Source organism: Haliaeetus albicilla, chromosome 26 (genome assembly GCF_947461875.1).
Source record: "Haliaeetus albicilla chromosome 26, bHalAlb1.1, whole genome shotgun sequence".
NCBI lineage: Eukaryota > Metazoa > Chordata > Aves > Accipitriformes > Accipitridae > Haliaeetus > Haliaeetus albicilla.
Genome location: NC_091508.1, coordinates 5,246,005 through 5,260,724, shown reverse-complemented (window position 1 = coordinate 5,260,724; position 14,720 = coordinate 5,246,005). Strand labels below are relative to the sequence as shown.

Below are 14,720 nucleotides of genomic sequence, written 5' to 3'. Positions count from 1 at the left end.
GTGTCAGGAAGATAAAATTTCATATTCCCTATTTCCAAACCCTTGAAGTTATTTTTAAAGGAGTACAGAAAGGCAAAGTTAGCTATAATTAAATACCATGCCTGCTGTGGAGAACTTATTGCAACATCCTCCCTGCCCCCAGGAAGCAGGGAAACCGCAAGCGAAGGTGCTCCAGAGGAATCGCGCACCTCAACAGATGAGCAAAGCAGCCAGTAATCAGGCTTGGCACCAAGGGCAAGAGTTAATTTCACACTTTGCAGAGTGAAAACAGACCACAACAGAGACAGGGTGACACACAGGCAGAAGACAACTACCCAAATTTCTTCTCTGATACACTAAGGCCACTTTGAAACTCAGTCTGGCTACTTTTTTTAGAAGCTGAATCCCCAAAATCCATTGTTTTGCTGCTGTACTAAGCGGACTTGAAGGAGTATGTTTGCTACTATAATAAACCTTTCAGCAGAGCTTGTACGTCTCAGAGCCATCTCACAGCCACACCAGGATGTTAAGCAATCACTTAGATTGATCCCACACTACAGAAAACAACATTTTTTGAACATTACCTAGCTTGTCCCAGCTGCTTCCCAAACAATTGTCAGGCTTCTCCTTGCAGGTAAATTTAGCAGCTGTTTCTCATAAAAACCTCGTCACTATAAAACAAGCATAAGTGTCCTCACATGAAGTCTTTTAACCCAAAGTAAATGTCCAACAAGTTGACAGAGCACCAGAAACAATCAGAAAGCCTCTAAATCATTAAAAGTCCATTTTCGATATCTAACACGCATCATTCACTGCAGCACCCAAGCCCTCAAATAATCCCCAGCTACCTCCTGCTTCCCAGTGCTGCAACCGTGCACACCATGGCCCCCCCGAACTCCCATCCCACTGCCAGTTTGGAAGAGGTGCCTACAGGTAAGAGCAGACTATTCTCATGGTCACTGTCCAGCATTTGTAACACTGAGATCAAGGAAAACTGCAGCCGCTGCTTGTACAAACATGGTACAGAGGTCACGATCCACGCAGGATCATGTTCAGGGCGAGCATCCACGCGGGGTGTCCATGCAAACTCTTGTAAATCCAGGGATGCTGCAGCAGATTTCACACAGCAAGTTAACGATGCACTGCCATGACTCCCAACATGCTGGGAACACCAACACACTTCCAGAATGAGAACCATTATCATAAACATGCAAAAAGCCTGACTGTAACTCAGCAGCAGGGAGAAAAAGGTTCAGGGATTGGGAATTTTGCTGGGAGAAAGGGATCATTATAGTGTCAACTGACAGACATTTACGACAGTCAAGTTAATGCACACAGAAGCTACGAATGACAGCTGTGACATTCACCATCCTTCAGATACGTGTCTACACACAAAACCACATTTACATGTGAAAAATCACGCTAGCTGATCAGACGTCAAACAGCCTGCCCACTCCACAAATCAGCTGGTATAACAAGCAGTTGTCTTACCGGGGAAAAAAGGTCGCCGTCATCACCACGCATTGTCGGAAAGTGTGGTGGAGCTGTTAGAACAAGAGGCTGATAACACTCGTGGTGTGTATTTTACTCAACTGACCCTCTCCACTTTATCTAAACACCCTGCAAGTACATCCATCTTCTAACATAGACAAGCCTGAAGTAGTCAGAGCAATCTCCCACTCAAAACAAGGGCTCAGAGTATTTAATATATTAAAAGAGAAGAATAAAGTTTGACCCGAGAGCAGATTTACATTTCAGAGGAGCAAATGTATGCACCAGGAAAGCACAAGCTCTCCACACCAGCAGGTCTCTGCCATTCAGCTCAATGTGCAACAGCAGATTTCTGGTAAGGTTATATAAAGGAAAAACGGATCAAATTTGGGCACAAATGGGCAAGTCATATCCCTCTAAATAGTCAGGTTGCGCAGTGACAGCGTCACTCAGCACTGGACTCAAATCTCCTCCCCCTGTCCTAGTATAAACCAGTTGCTCAGGGAACAGGAACAGCAGCATTTCCAGCAGATAAGCTGAAATGGCAAAAAGCTGCAACTCAAGAAACACACCAGCAAGTGGTTTCCTTGGGAGATGCCGAAAAAAAGGGGAGGAGAAAAAACTAACAAAGGTCTAAGAGCTTCAAAACAGCACAAATTACATAGCATGGTACTTTAAATGCAGAAGCAAATGATTGAGCCCTCCATCTGCTTGTGCAGTCCCCAGTGCAGGAGGTCTGACCCCTAAACCCCACCAGCCACTGCCGATTTGAGAACCACAGCAGAGGACTATTACTGCAAGCCATGAAAATTACTGGGGAAGGCCAAGCATGCACAGAGCCAGAGCAGCGAGAGGATGCCTTGCCGAACACCTGGCTGCACATCTGCCCCAGTAAATTCATCCAGCAGCAATCCTCACTGTGAGAACTTAAACACGTCCTGGCTTCAGAGTCAGCAGTCTCTGCTGACCCAGAGTCCTCTTCCAAATGCATCACATTTTCCCAGTTTCACCAGTCTGCAGCTACCGACAGTAACCAGCAGCATCCACAACCCCGCAGCCTGCAGCAGTCCAAGCCCTGGGGGACATGCCACCACAGGGGAGGGAGCACCCAGCCCTGGAAGCACCCGCTCCAGACAGATTCCTCTCCTCTCCCAGCCTGCCGGCCCCTGCCGCTCCTCGCCTCAGAGCATGCGAGCCTGAGGGGCTCCGCCGCCAGCCCCCTCCAGCACAGCCTTCTCACACCCCTGGTCCCACAGGCAGCACCAAACCCCCAGGGCTCTCCCAGCCCATCCTCACCCCCACACATGTGTGATGGATGTGCGCCCACATCCATCACAGCCTGCTGTAACGTCTCATCCCATCCCCTTGGCCCTCAATTCCCATCCAACGCGCCTCCTCCTTTGGCCCACGCTGGCCCAGACTCCCAGGGGACTGGCCTCCTCAGTCCCTCCATGCTCACAGCGCTGCAGCCCACATCCGTGTCCCCCAGGGCTCCAGCCCACACCGCCGAGCCCTAGAGTCCTCCAACATCCCCTTATCCCACAGCCCTCTCACCCACACGCTCCACCCCAAGAGCACATCCAAACCCCTACAGCTGCCTCCCTGCCCTAAAACCCCTATCTCAATTCCCCCAGCCCACATCCCTAGCCCCTTGTCCCACAACCCAGCTCACGCCTTCTAGCCCCACACCCCTACAGACCCCCACACCTCCTGCCTTCTCCACCCCCAGCCCCCATCCACACGACCCCATAGCTCTGTACTCCCTATCCACCCCACAGTCCTACAACAGCCCAAAAGCCCACACCTCCTACCTCACCGACAGCCCTACAGCCCCCCGAAGCCCAACAGACCCCATCTCCTGCTGTATGGCCCTACAGGTCCCCCAGCCCCATACGCACCACCCCCTACCCCGTGACCCTGAATGTCCCCACTCCATACACCCTTATTCCAGCTCTATAGCACCACAGCACCCCATCCCCATACACCCCCCCCCAAACTCTAAATCCCCACAGACCCCACCTCCTGGGATCCAACCACATTCTCCCTACCTTCCCCACCTCCTGCCTCATAGCCCTCCAGCCTTCTCTGTCCCCCCACCCTACATACGCCCCTCCTGCCCCCCAACCCCATGCAGCCTCCCCCTCACCCAACAGGCCCACAGCCCCCTCCCCACACCCCCTCCTTCCTCCTCCCCGGCCCCACAGCCCCTCCCCAGCCCGGAGCCCCACTCCCACAACCCCACACCCTCAGGCCGCGCTCACCTGAGGAGACTGGACAGCGGGTGCCCCACACCGCCGCTCCCGCTGCCTCCTCCGCCGCCGCCTCCCCCCCCGGAGCCACCTCCTCCGCCTCCTCCTCCCCCCCCGGAGCCACCGAAGCCGGAGCTGAGGCGTTTCCCCGATAACAGCTTCTCCACGGCGGGCAGGTTCCCGGTACGGGCGGCCTCCAGCAGCTCCTGCTCCTTCCCCATGGCCCGGCCCGGCCCGGCCGCCGCCGCCCGCCGCCACCGCCTCCCGCCAAGCCACGCCCCCCCGAGTGGCCTTCCGGGGCGGGGCCTGGGGGAGGCGGGGTCCGCGGGGGGCGGAGCCTGCGGGGAGGCCCCCGCCCCCCCAGCTGTGTTCCTCTTTCAATGAACCCTTTACTCCGCCTCCTTTTTTGGCTCGTTTTATTTAATTTTTATTCCTTTGAACGCGTGAATAATATAAAAGTGGGATTCGAGCACGTGCTGCAGGGGGAAAGGAGCAGTTTTTGGTCAAATTCCATCTCCCAGATTTCTAATACGCTGGAAGAGCCAGGTGTAAAACACGCACAGGGATTAGCTCAGGGGTGTATATACAGGAGGATGCATATAAAGGAAGAATGTATATAAAGGAGGAATATCTTTGCTAGGTTTTTTCCTCCTCGGGTTTATCGGGAGGATGAATATTCACAGGTAATTTCGCAGCTATTTTCCCACAGGGAAGTCTTCGGGGAAACACGGTGTTTTGCATTGCACGCTGCGAATCAGTCTACACCGGGAAGTGAAATGGTTAGAAGCAGTTATCCACTGTATAACGCTATAAGCTACCATAAAAAATAATTCAAATGCGGCCAGATGGTTCATTTGAACATAATATTAACCGTATCAGCCCTAACAGACAGCTGCTCTCTCCCTCAAAGGGGATTTGCGCAGGTTGACTCAGGCAGTTTTCGATCCCCCTGTTCAGGGAAGCCTGATACAGGGTGGTTTGCGCTTGAGGGAGGTGAAGGGAGCTCGTCCCGATCCCGTGTTGTGCCACATACTGAGAAGGTGACACGCAGGGGATCACGGCCTCGGCATCCATCTAAAGCACCACCAGCTTCACGCCGTGGACCGTTTGTTTGGGCCTCCACATGCAGCATTACCTTCCTGCCAGGGGGCTTGGGACCACTGAACTGCACAGAGGAAGAGAATGTGTAAAGGCACGGCTGGAAATTTCACATATTTAGCACCTTTTGCCAAAGGCACTCCAGGACTTTGCGTGCCAGAATGAATCCCGCAGGCCTGTGTTAACATTATCCCACAAAGAAACAAAGCAGTGGGGTGAGGATCCAGAGGCCGAGGAGGGGCTGGGGTGGACGGGGGAACATGGGTGCCAGGGCTTCCCCACACTGTGCCCCAGCCTGAGCCTCGGTCCCTGCTGCTGGAGCAGGGCCCTGTTAGAAGGAAACATTGGAGAAGATGGAGCACGTGTTGGCCTGTCCAAACCAACCCCTGCTTCCAAGACACAGAACCAGCGGGAAGCCCGCAGTGATACCTCGAGGAGGTCTGGCTTGTTGGTAACTTTGATCTGGGCCCAGGGACTGAGCTGTGGACTCCCGACCTGCCCCACTGCACCGCATCTCCTTTTTAATATCCAGTTTTTTCTCTGTTTTCTATACAAAAGACCCCCACAGCCGAAGGGGACCCACCCGGCCCTCAGACTCCCTCCCCGCTGCAGCTGCCAGCCCAGCTCCTCACAGGGCCCTCCCTCACCCCCCGCTCACCACAGATCTCCCCTCACCCCTAGCCACCCACGTCCCCCTGCACTGCCACCAGCACTTCCCACCCCAGTTCCCCCAGTGCCCCCTATCCCAGTCCCCCCAGCCCTTCCCACCCCAGTTCCTCCAGTGCCCCCAGCCCTTCCCACCCAAGTTCCCCCAGTGCCCCCAGTGCCCAACACCCCAGTTCCCCTGGTCCTTCCCACCCCAGTCCCCCCCGTTCCCTCAGTGGCCCCAGCCCTTCCCATCCCAAGTTCCCCCAGTGCCCCCTACCCCAGTTCCCCCAGTCCCCCTAGTCCCCCCAGCCCTTTGCACCCCGGTCACCCCAGTCCCCCCCAGTTCCCCCAGTTCCCTCAGCCCTTCCCACCCCAGTTCCCCCAGTCCCCCTAGTCTCCCCTGTCCTTCCCACCCCAGTTTCCCCAGTCCCCCCAGCCCTTCCCACCCCAGTCCCCCCAGTGCCCCCCGCCCCCCCGCCTCACCCGCAGACTCAGGCCCGTTGCCCTGGCGACAAGCCCCGCCCCGCCTCCAGAGCGGCGCGTCCCTTCGCGGCAGCCGTAGCGCTGCGTCATCAGGAGGCGACCTCGCTGCGCGAGGCGATGGCAGATCCCGGCGAAGCGGGCCGGGAGGAGCTCGGGGCCGCCGCCCCCGCCGATCAGGAGCCGCCGCCCGCGGCCTCGTCCCCCTCGGGGGATGGAGCGGCGGCGGGGGAGGAGGAGCCGGCGGCCGCGGAGGTGGCGGGCGAGGGCGAGGCGGGAGACGCCGGCGGGGGCGGCGAGCCCAAGGCGGAGGCGCCGGCCGGGGAGGTGAGGCCGGGCCGGGCCCGCTGCGAGGGGGGTGGAGCGGGGCCCGGCCGGGGTGTGGGGCCGCCGAGCTGAGCCCTGCCCTCTCGCCCAGGTGAGGAGCGCGGAGGGGGAGGCGGTGGACGGGGAGGACCCCAGCCTGCAGCCGTCCGCGGCCAAGAAGGTGAAGCTGGAGCTGAAGGAGAGGAAGGAGAAGAAGCACAAAGTGGACGAGGACGAGATCCAGAAGATGCAGTGAGTGCCGGGGCGCCGGGCAGCAGCACCTGGGGAGGCTGGTGCTCGGGAGGGTTTGCCGCCGGAAACGGCAATAATCGTTTAATCTGTTTGTGAGCCCGCGGTTGACGATGTTCGCAGCTCCATCCCAGATCCCCCCACTCCCGAACGGGCCCAGCCACTTTGTGTTATAAACCTGGGCACCACTGGGGTCACTTGGCACCGCTTTTCCCTTCATGGCTCGGTTTTGCACTGCAGGAGGCTGGGAATGGTAGAAGGGCTTTGCAGGACTGTTGCAGCGGCCTGAAGAGCTTAAGACATTTGTTTTTACTTTTGCTGTAAATGATCAATTCTTTCCACCCCAGAATACTGGTCTCTTCCTTTTCTGAAGAACAGCTGAACCGTTACGAGATGTATCGCCGGTCTGCTTTCCCCAAAGCTGCTATTAAACGGGTATGACTTCAGTAATGCTTCACCACAGACGGAGCCTGAGCAGAGTAAGCAGGCTGAGCCTTACTAAGCCTGGCTGTGGTTGTATCTGGGCCTGACTCTGCAGTGTGCTCTCCTCCAGCTGCATCTCGGCCCCTGTGGCTGAGACCATTGTCTTCAGATCAGGTTATCCCATTATAGTCTACCTCAGTGGCCTTGTGTGGCTTACACAGTTTAAATAGGAGCCTGTCTTAAATAACGGTGGTCTGGGGGGCCGTAAGGGAAATGTAATTGCTGGTACAGAGTCTGCAGCTGAATGAGGGTAAGCTAAAATCTTGACAGCCAGCTTGTGCCCAAAGCTGTAGGACCTACTTCTAAGGCTCAGTTACTGCTGTTCTGTGCGTTTCAGTAGCCCTTGGCTGGTATTTGACAGGCTCGAAGCACTAAATGTGAGTTAAAATGTTTGACCGCTGCTGTGTGTACCTCGCTCAGCTGACTGTCCTTCTCTGCTTGTCCAGCTGATCCAGTCCATCACCGGCACCTCTGTCTCTCAGAACGTGGTTATCGCCATGTCTGGCATTTCCAAGGTCTTCGTTGGGGAGGTGGTGGAAGAAGGTGAGTGGTAAATGTTGAGTAAAAAGTTAAGAATACAGGCCAAACTCATTGCTTACAGCAGAGCAGAAGGATGTGGAACAAGACTGGATGCTCTGGGCTCCTAGTCTTGCTGTCCCATGGGGCGCTTGGACCTTCCAGCAGCAGCAGGCGGCTACAGGTGAGAGCTAAGCCAAGAGACGGGTGAAGTGTGGTGTTGCCTATAGTCCCCTCTGATCCCATCAGTACCGCTGCCCATGAGTCAGCAGAGGTTGGTGACCACCGACCTCCTGTTTTATCCTCTCTAAAGAGCATAACTTACACATTCTTGCTCTGTAAGTCGGCCTGTGCGCAGGCTGCAAGAGGGCAGTACGGGTCTTTTGTTAGTACTGCCATGGACAAACTCAGCCCAGAGGGAAATGACTTATTTAAGCCTCTTAACTGGTAAGATTCTTCCTTTATGGGATGAGCAGCAATCTCTTTGGGACAGGTGGTGGGAGGCTGGCCCAGCTGTGCCCCTGCTCTGCTTGGGCTGGAGGAGGAGGTGCTACTGGTTTTGATGCCAACCAGTTTGTATAGACTTGCCACACAAAACATGGCCTATATGTGCCGGGATCACCATTACTGGGGTGATGCAGTTTTGCTGCTGTCTCTGCAGTGCTGTGTCTTGCCTGAGGTGGTTTGGGTAAGCAGCTTCACTGCTGTCATTAATTGTTTCATGTTGTTAATTGCTTCAGGTCCTTGGCAGGAGGTGTGAATAATACTTACTGTAAATGATAGAAAAGAAACTGGCCTGTAAGTCTGCTGTAGGCTGCACCTTTCTGTCACTGCTGTATGCTACCAGCTCAGAACACCCACCTAGCCTAGGGCTGGCTTTAGGGCAGGCAGTTTAAGATCATAAGTTCTCGTGTGGCTCCACAGTAGCTGAGTGGTTTAAAAAGCAGTTTCATTCTCGTGTATTAACAAAATGTGAGCTGTAAACCCTAAACAAAAGTGTTACCTGTTGCCTTTAAAATAAAGCTTCGACAGTAAGAGACTGGCTAAGCTTAGGTGCCCTGCCCTGTGAACTCTTTCATTTGTATTGTTTAGCACTGGATGTCTGTGAGAAGTGGGGAGAGCTGCCACCTCTGCAGCCCAAACACATGCGAGAGGCGGTCAGGAGGCTTAAGTCACGAGGACAGATCCCCAACTCCAAGTATAAAAAGATCATCTTCCACTGAAATGTCCCAAGAGAAGACAGAAGTTAAAACAAGTTCCCGGTTGTGAACCTCACAACAGCTACAGCAGAGCTACGAGACTGAAGCTTCTTCGGGAGCGTTGTGTGTAGACTTAAGTGACTGCAGGCAGGCTTCCTGCCATCGCTGCTGGAGTCTGGCATTCATCTGAGCATGGTGCAGAAATGGGCAGGAGCCAAATCCCTGACCTGGAGGCTTAGGCTCCCTCTCCTTCAACAGAGCAGGGATAAGAACGCCCAAGGTCTTCGGTGTATTCACCCACCAGGGTCATACTTTCTCCTGGCACAGATGTAGCGGTGTCTCTGTACAGAAGTGTGTCTTTTTTTTTTGTACATTAAACTTGTTATGGTATTCTTAGTCTTGCTGGGAAATACTAATTGTGTAATGGTGTTTGTGTGATTCAAAGTAGGGGGATCTGTCTCAACCAACCCTGACATGTTCCTAAAGCTTCGCCTTGCCTCAGGCAGGTATTGTTCCATTAGCATAAGCCGGGGAAGGCATGCTGAAAGCTGATGCTCTGAAGTCATCACTCAGCTGTTCTTCCCAAAGCCAGGTTGGTGGAGCTGTCTAGAAAACAGTGCAATTAGGAAAGTGAAGTGGGAGGGAAGGGGAGGAGGAAAAAAAAAAAAAAGCATGAGCCTGTGAGGAGGTTAACAAGTTTAATTTCTTTTCATGGTTCATAGAACCAATAAATGCATGAGTGGAAATATACTGCAACAAAGTTCCAATACTGCCTAAAACTCAAATTCAAGTTCAGACTTGCACATTACCCACCTGTACATACAGTAGTCCCCTGTGAGCACACTTCTAACTAAACATAAAAGATGCTGAGGCCGTGTGCTCTTCCTAGGGTGATGGTGTTGTAGTTACACAAAGGATTAAGATGGCTCTCATCATAAAACAGAAAGAGTCCTTAAATAAAAGGCTCTAAAACGTAAACTTTGCTAATCATCATCAGTGGAGATAGGGGAGTTTTTGTCCTCCCACGCATATGCCTCATAGAAAGGACATGGATTTTGTTTTACAGTACTTTTTCCTGGTACTTCAAAACAAACAATGGAAGTGCTTTAATTCTTAAACAAAACCAGTTGACTTAAGTGGCTGGAGTAAGAAATTTGCTGTAAACAACCTGGCCCCAGCTCTGTTCAGTCTGCACATGTGGGAGGGAACAGTAAGGAGTTGTGTAACACAGCAAGTAGGCACCACCTCTGAGAAAACCCTTTACACCTTACTCATTTCCCAGGCTGGCTGGACATGAAGCTGGACACATATCCAAACAAAAAGTAATGAAAATTTGAAAGCGAAGAAAGAAACCTCCCATTTTCAAGCAATTAGTGAATAAAAAGAATACCATTGCATTCCACCTAAGGCAAGCATTCTTGTATTTCTTGCTTCACACAGGAAGAGGGAGCAAGCACAGAAGCACAAAGGTTTGACAAAGCAAAGTTTAACTTTTGCTTGTGTAGACTTTGTGCAGTTAGTAATGGTACTTACAGTGAGCTGTTCGCATATAGGTTTGTTTCACAGCAAGCCTAGATATGTAGATGCTTTGTTACCTCCTTTCTCTCTTGCCATGAGAGCTGCTCATAGCAAGAGTCCTACTTACTACAGAAGGTAACTTGCATTTCAGAACCCCTGCTTTTACTTCTGAATTCTTCTATGCACGAGGCAGTATTGGTGAAGGAAATGCCCACTGACGCTTAAAAAGTTAAAGTGCATTTTCCTCTCAAGAACAGGCCTGACAGGCTGCTCTAGTACATTTTCCATCACAGGCAGCACCACAAATCTGTCCTGTCAAAGGCTGCATCGAGCAGCGGACGGGTCACAGAATGTGCTCCAGAGAAAACAGCCAGGTTGTCTAACAGGAATGAGGAGGAGTAATCCTCTCCCATGGAGAAAGGAGAAAAACTGGCAGAAGTCACAGCATCCAACCATCAGAGCTAGCCCAGGCTAAGTGGGTGGTGAGCGTGAAACCTCCTGCAGCTTAGCTCCCATGCTTCTGCCAAAGGCAAGTACTCCTTTTAATTCATTTGTGGCTGCCTGCTTCCAGAGGTTCTAGAAGGAAGGTCAGGCTCTCACTGGTCAGTCAGATCTTGGCAGAAATACTGGACTCGGGAAGTACAGCCTGCCCCAAGGCTGTCTGTTCAAACCTACTGTACAAGGACTAATTCCAATAAATGTTATTCAAAGCTACCTTCAGTCTAATAGAGTCAAACACAGAATTAAGATGATAATCTTAAGTGACAGTTGTTTTAATCACCGTCCATCTCTTGCATACCTTCTTTTTTCAAAGTGAAAGCTAACAACCACAAGGAATTCACTCTTGGCTCCCTGCAAACCACAGACAGCAGTGCCTCCACATCTAGCCTAACACTGTAAATATGTCCCCATTTCCCCTAGAGCTAAAGAAGAACTAAAATGATCTCAGGAGTGTCTGTTAAGGGGAGGTGTTCGACAGCTCTAGACCTGGGCAAAGGGACAATATATAGGAGTACAGTAGGAAAAACAAACTTAACTCCCAACTTAATTACTTTCTTTTGTGTAGTTTCCGGGCCTCAACTCATCATGGCTTGTAAATCAGAGGCTGCTCCTTGCACAGTGAGCAGGATTAAAATCTTGTATTACTTTAGCTAAACTAATTTCAGTGGAGTAGTGCTTACATAGAAAAAACCCAGAAAAAATCCATTAAAATTTTGGGGAGTGTGTTCAGCTAAGAAACACAGTAAGAGTTACCTAACCTTTATAGACAAGTGAAGTTTTCATCTGATAATAAAGGAGCATCGCATATAATCTGTCACTTTTCCTAGCACTTAGTGTGTGGCAATCGCTACCTGTTTTACATGCACTAAGAAGCCTGTGCATCAGAAATGGTACATTTACACAAACACCAAATGCATCTGGAAAAATCCAAATCAAAGTTTGAAATAAGATAAAAATCCAACAAACTCTGCACACAGTAAAGATGCTGTGTATGACGGGGAGGGAACAGGTGTTCATCCGTAACACAGAGGGGGCTGAAAGTCACACCCTTCTCTATCAGAGCAGCTTCTCTGCTGGAACAGCTTCTCCCTTCAGAACTGTCCCTTACAGCAGCTTCTCTCTTCAGCACATCGACCGTGTATTACCCAGACTAGTAGAGCAAAGAAACCACCTTCCAGTTTGTCTTCCAGAGTGAATTTGATTCTTGCAGTTCATAAATGACGTTTCCTTTTTTACTTCTTAAAATTAGTGTTTACTTCTTATTTTACCAGGATTTTCTTTTTTCCCCTCCACACTTGTAGATGCTATTTCTTTATAAATTAAGTCAGTCACTGACCACAGAGACTTCTTCCTCTTCAGGGAAGCAGCTTCAGAAAAGGTGAGAATACAAACTATGCTCAACCCAGCAGCTACTGTTTCATCTCCACCCCACAGTGAGCAGTTAATAGTGTCAGCCTCCACCCAAGGGGGCCTGGTCAGCACTCTTTTCCTGATCCACATACCAACGTCCCTGTTAAAAGACATTTAAGACCGTGCAAGAGCTTAGTCCCAATAAAAAAAAATACACGACCATGTAGGAACAGACAGCTTTTTCCTTGGGTGGCCAGTACTGCCCCCCCTCTCTTCACCAGTGAAACTCTGGCATACAATGGTTTGAGCACAGTGTGCATCCCAAAGAAAATGCACAGGTCATCTCATCCTGTGACTTTAACCAACTTCCTTCACCCCTGTTCTTTGACAGTAAATTTAACAAAGTTTAAACAGTGCTTTGTAATGGAATAAATTAATGCCTTTGTGTTTCTGCATCAATAAAGCCAAACATTGTGGGATTAAGTAAGAATAAACTAGACTAAGTCTAATACACTACCAATTCTGTCTTGACACAACAAATTATTGGTGGAAAAAGGAGTCTGAAGGAATTTCTTTACTATCCTGACCCTGTTCTTGGCGGGGGGGGGGGGAAATCCCTTCTGCATCTCCCACACCCACCAACCTCCAATGTTTGTTTGTCATGCAATAGTACACATGCTTTCACATCAGAGCTCTGAGCAATGTTTTCTGCCATACCTATTCTCTGCCACTCCTGATGTAGTGAAGTAACTACTCTTCTTTTTCTGTGTTCTTTGGCATGCATGACTGGGCAAGAACGCAACAAGGAAGGCTGAAAGAAGCAGAAACCCCAACATAGACCATCCCCAGATGTTACCGTGAAAGGTGAAAGCTGAAAGCACACTGTCACTACCACCCATGGATGAAAGGACATAGGGGTGTCCCCCTCAACTTCTGACCTTTTGTTTGTAGGCTGACCACTGCCTTGGTTCAGTGACAGAGGCAGCACCATACTGCCAGGACAGAGGAATGTGGCTGCAAACATAACTCCTCCTTGTTCCTTCCCTGTTACTCAGCCAGGCCTTCCTTCCTTTCCCCCTCTTTCAAGCTCATTTTGCAATCACAGTTGGTTTCCATTCTTTGAGGCAATCAGTCTCCAGGAGGTTGACCCGTTTAGCAGCAATATAATCAAACTAGCCGCCTTAGTGCTGGTGGTGGTCTCCACTCCTCCTGAGCAGCTGCAGCCTGTGCCTTCACTGTCAAAGCTGGAAGAGGGGATTGTATTTCCTAATTTCCTGCAGAAGGCGAGCCTTGTCCATGTTGGCTTCTGCAAGGGCTATTTTCATGGTCTGAAGCTCCCTTTGCAACTCTGGCACTTCCTTTAACTATAAGAGACAAACAGAGAAAAAACAAACCAGGGGTTTCCAAAGGTAAGCAGCAGGGCACATCTGACTACACCAATCTGCTCAAAGAAGAAAACCAAAGCAGGAGCTTTTGAGATTAATTACACTACATGACACAACCACACAAAGCTCACTGACAACGTGACCCACTTTGATTTGCAGGAGTAAGTCCTTGCCAACTGGTGCCTGCTGACTTCCGTACCTGTCATTAGAGTCAGCTCACACTGCCAGTGATGGCTAACAGCTATTTTCTCCCAAGACATTCCCTTGACATTTCTAGGCATAGGAACAGAACTTGCAGTGGGCAAGGCTTTTTTTTCCTGCAAAGCGGCTAGCTGATTCTGGCTGCCGATGACTATACAAAGAAAGCAGGAAAAAAAAAAAGAAAAAAAAAATTGGTCTCCAAGCTGCATCCCTCTTTTACAAGGGGTCCTGATACACCTATAAAGATTTGTTAAAATTAAGATGATAGCTGGAACAAGCAGATGCCTGGCATTCCTATTTCTTGTCTCCATGAACAAAGTTAATTCTGTCCTCAAACAATGCCAGTGAGATCCCACTGCAGTTTCATGGCACAGGGCAGTTTTTTTCCTTGGGCTCTCAGAAATATTTTTACCAAAGAATTTAGCCTTTGCATTTGTTCCTCTTAAGTTCATCCTATTAACATCAGAAAATAAACGGAAGCTAAGCTACTGTGATGCTTATATGCTCCAGTTCTGGTCAGGGCCCTGTTTCACAAGATGCTATGAATGGGAAGAAGGGAAAGTCTCTGCACTAAATGGAAAAGAGAAAGATGAGAAATGAAGTGACGTGTCACCAACTAATGAACAGAATCCAGAGTCCCAGCCCAGTTCTGTACCTAGTCAGCCACATTGCTCCCTTATGTATTCTTCCATAGCAAGTGATCAATTTATCAAGTAGACCTGGCATCAAACAGGAAGTATAATTAGAGAACACTACATATTTCAAAATAAACCAGTCATCTGAATTCCAGACTTATGGATCAAAATGGAAAGAAAGTTCAAACTGAATAGCAGCTTTAAGCAACCTGAAACTCCCTGGCTGTAAGACTTACTCTGCTCTGATAAAACATCTCTCTCTTTGTGGGAACCTCCCAATTTCTGTTTTTCTAACACAGAACTGGACACAGTAGGAAGATGGAGCAATCAGGAAAAAAAAAACACCACCAAACCCAGATTTCTGAAAGGGAACAAGAGAGTTTATGCTGGGCAAAGTATCCTTACTTCTCAGAATGCCTGTAAAAGCAGCTA

The 14,720-nt window shown here is 50.3% G+C and overlaps 3 protein-coding genes and 1 long non-coding RNA gene across 13 annotated transcripts in view; 1 reads left to right on the top strand and 3 right to left on the bottom strand.

Moving 5' to 3' along the window:
* The window catches only part of ANKS1A (ankyrin repeat and sterile alpha motif domain containing 1A), a 110,707-nt gene extending 106,709 nt beyond the window's left edge, over window positions 1-3,998 (bottom strand). For 9 of the 10 annotated variants that reach the window (XR_011322238.1, XM_069770908.1, XM_069770904.1 and 6 more), the window contains exon 1: window positions 3,732-3,998. Coding sequence is in view for 9 of the 10 variants with exons in the window: in XM_069770908.1 (XP_069627009.1) it covers window positions 3,732-3,940 (209 nt within the window). In the remaining variant the exon portion in view is untranslated. Of the gene's footprint in view, window positions 1-1,470; window positions 1,524-3,731 lie in introns of all 10 variants that reach the window. The other variant, XM_069770903.1, reaches the window with a different exon arrangement.
* A 120-nt stretch (window positions 3,999-4,118) lies between these two features.
* Window positions 4,119-6,029, bottom strand: LOC138682073 (uncharacterized). Its single transcript, XR_011322291.1, has 2 exons — window positions 5,949-6,029; window positions 4,119-5,320 (listed from the first exon to the last, which is right to left on the bottom strand). It is a non-coding gene; the product is annotated as an uncharacterized lncRNA (long non-coding RNA).
* Window positions 6,028-9,114, top strand: TAF11 (TATA-box binding protein associated factor 11). Its single transcript, XM_069771346.1, has 5 exons — window positions 6,028-6,272; window positions 6,364-6,503; window positions 6,848-6,935; window positions 7,430-7,526; window positions 8,592-9,114. The coding sequence occupies exons 1-5, from the start codon at window positions 6,066-6,068 to the stop codon at window positions 8,720-8,722; spliced, it is 663 nt and encodes a 220-aa protein (XP_069627447.1). The 5' UTR covers window positions 6,028-6,065; the 3' UTR covers window positions 8,723-9,114.
* Window positions 9,115-9,382: 268 nt separating this feature from the next.
* Window positions 9,383-14,720, bottom strand: part of BLTP3A (bridge-like lipid transfer protein family member 3A) — a 35,502-nt gene continuing 30,164 nt past the window's right edge. Inside the window, exon 21 of the mRNA XM_069771345.1 lies at window positions 9,383-13,431. Within this exon, the coding sequence (XP_069627446.1) occupies window positions 13,306-13,431 (126 nt within the window). The 3' untranslated portion in view covers window positions 9,383-13,305. The remainder of the gene's footprint in view (window positions 13,432-14,720) is intronic.

What these genes read in the sequence shown, in the direction of transcription:
- TAF11 (XM_069771346.1), top strand. Translation starts at nt 6,066, where the DNA reads ATGGCAGATCCCGGCGAAGCGGGCCGGGAGGAGCTCGGGGCCGCCGCC. An exon ending in CCAAAGCTGCTATTAAACGG is followed by an intron (nt 6,936 to 7,429) that starts GTATGACTTCAG and finishes CTGCTTGTCCAG; the next exon opens with CTGATCCAGTCCATCACCGG. An exon ending in TGGGGAGGTGGTGGAAGAAG is followed by an intron (nt 7,527 to 8,591) that starts GTGAGTGGTAAA and finishes TGTATTGTTTAG; the next exon opens with CACTGGATGTCTGTGAGAAG.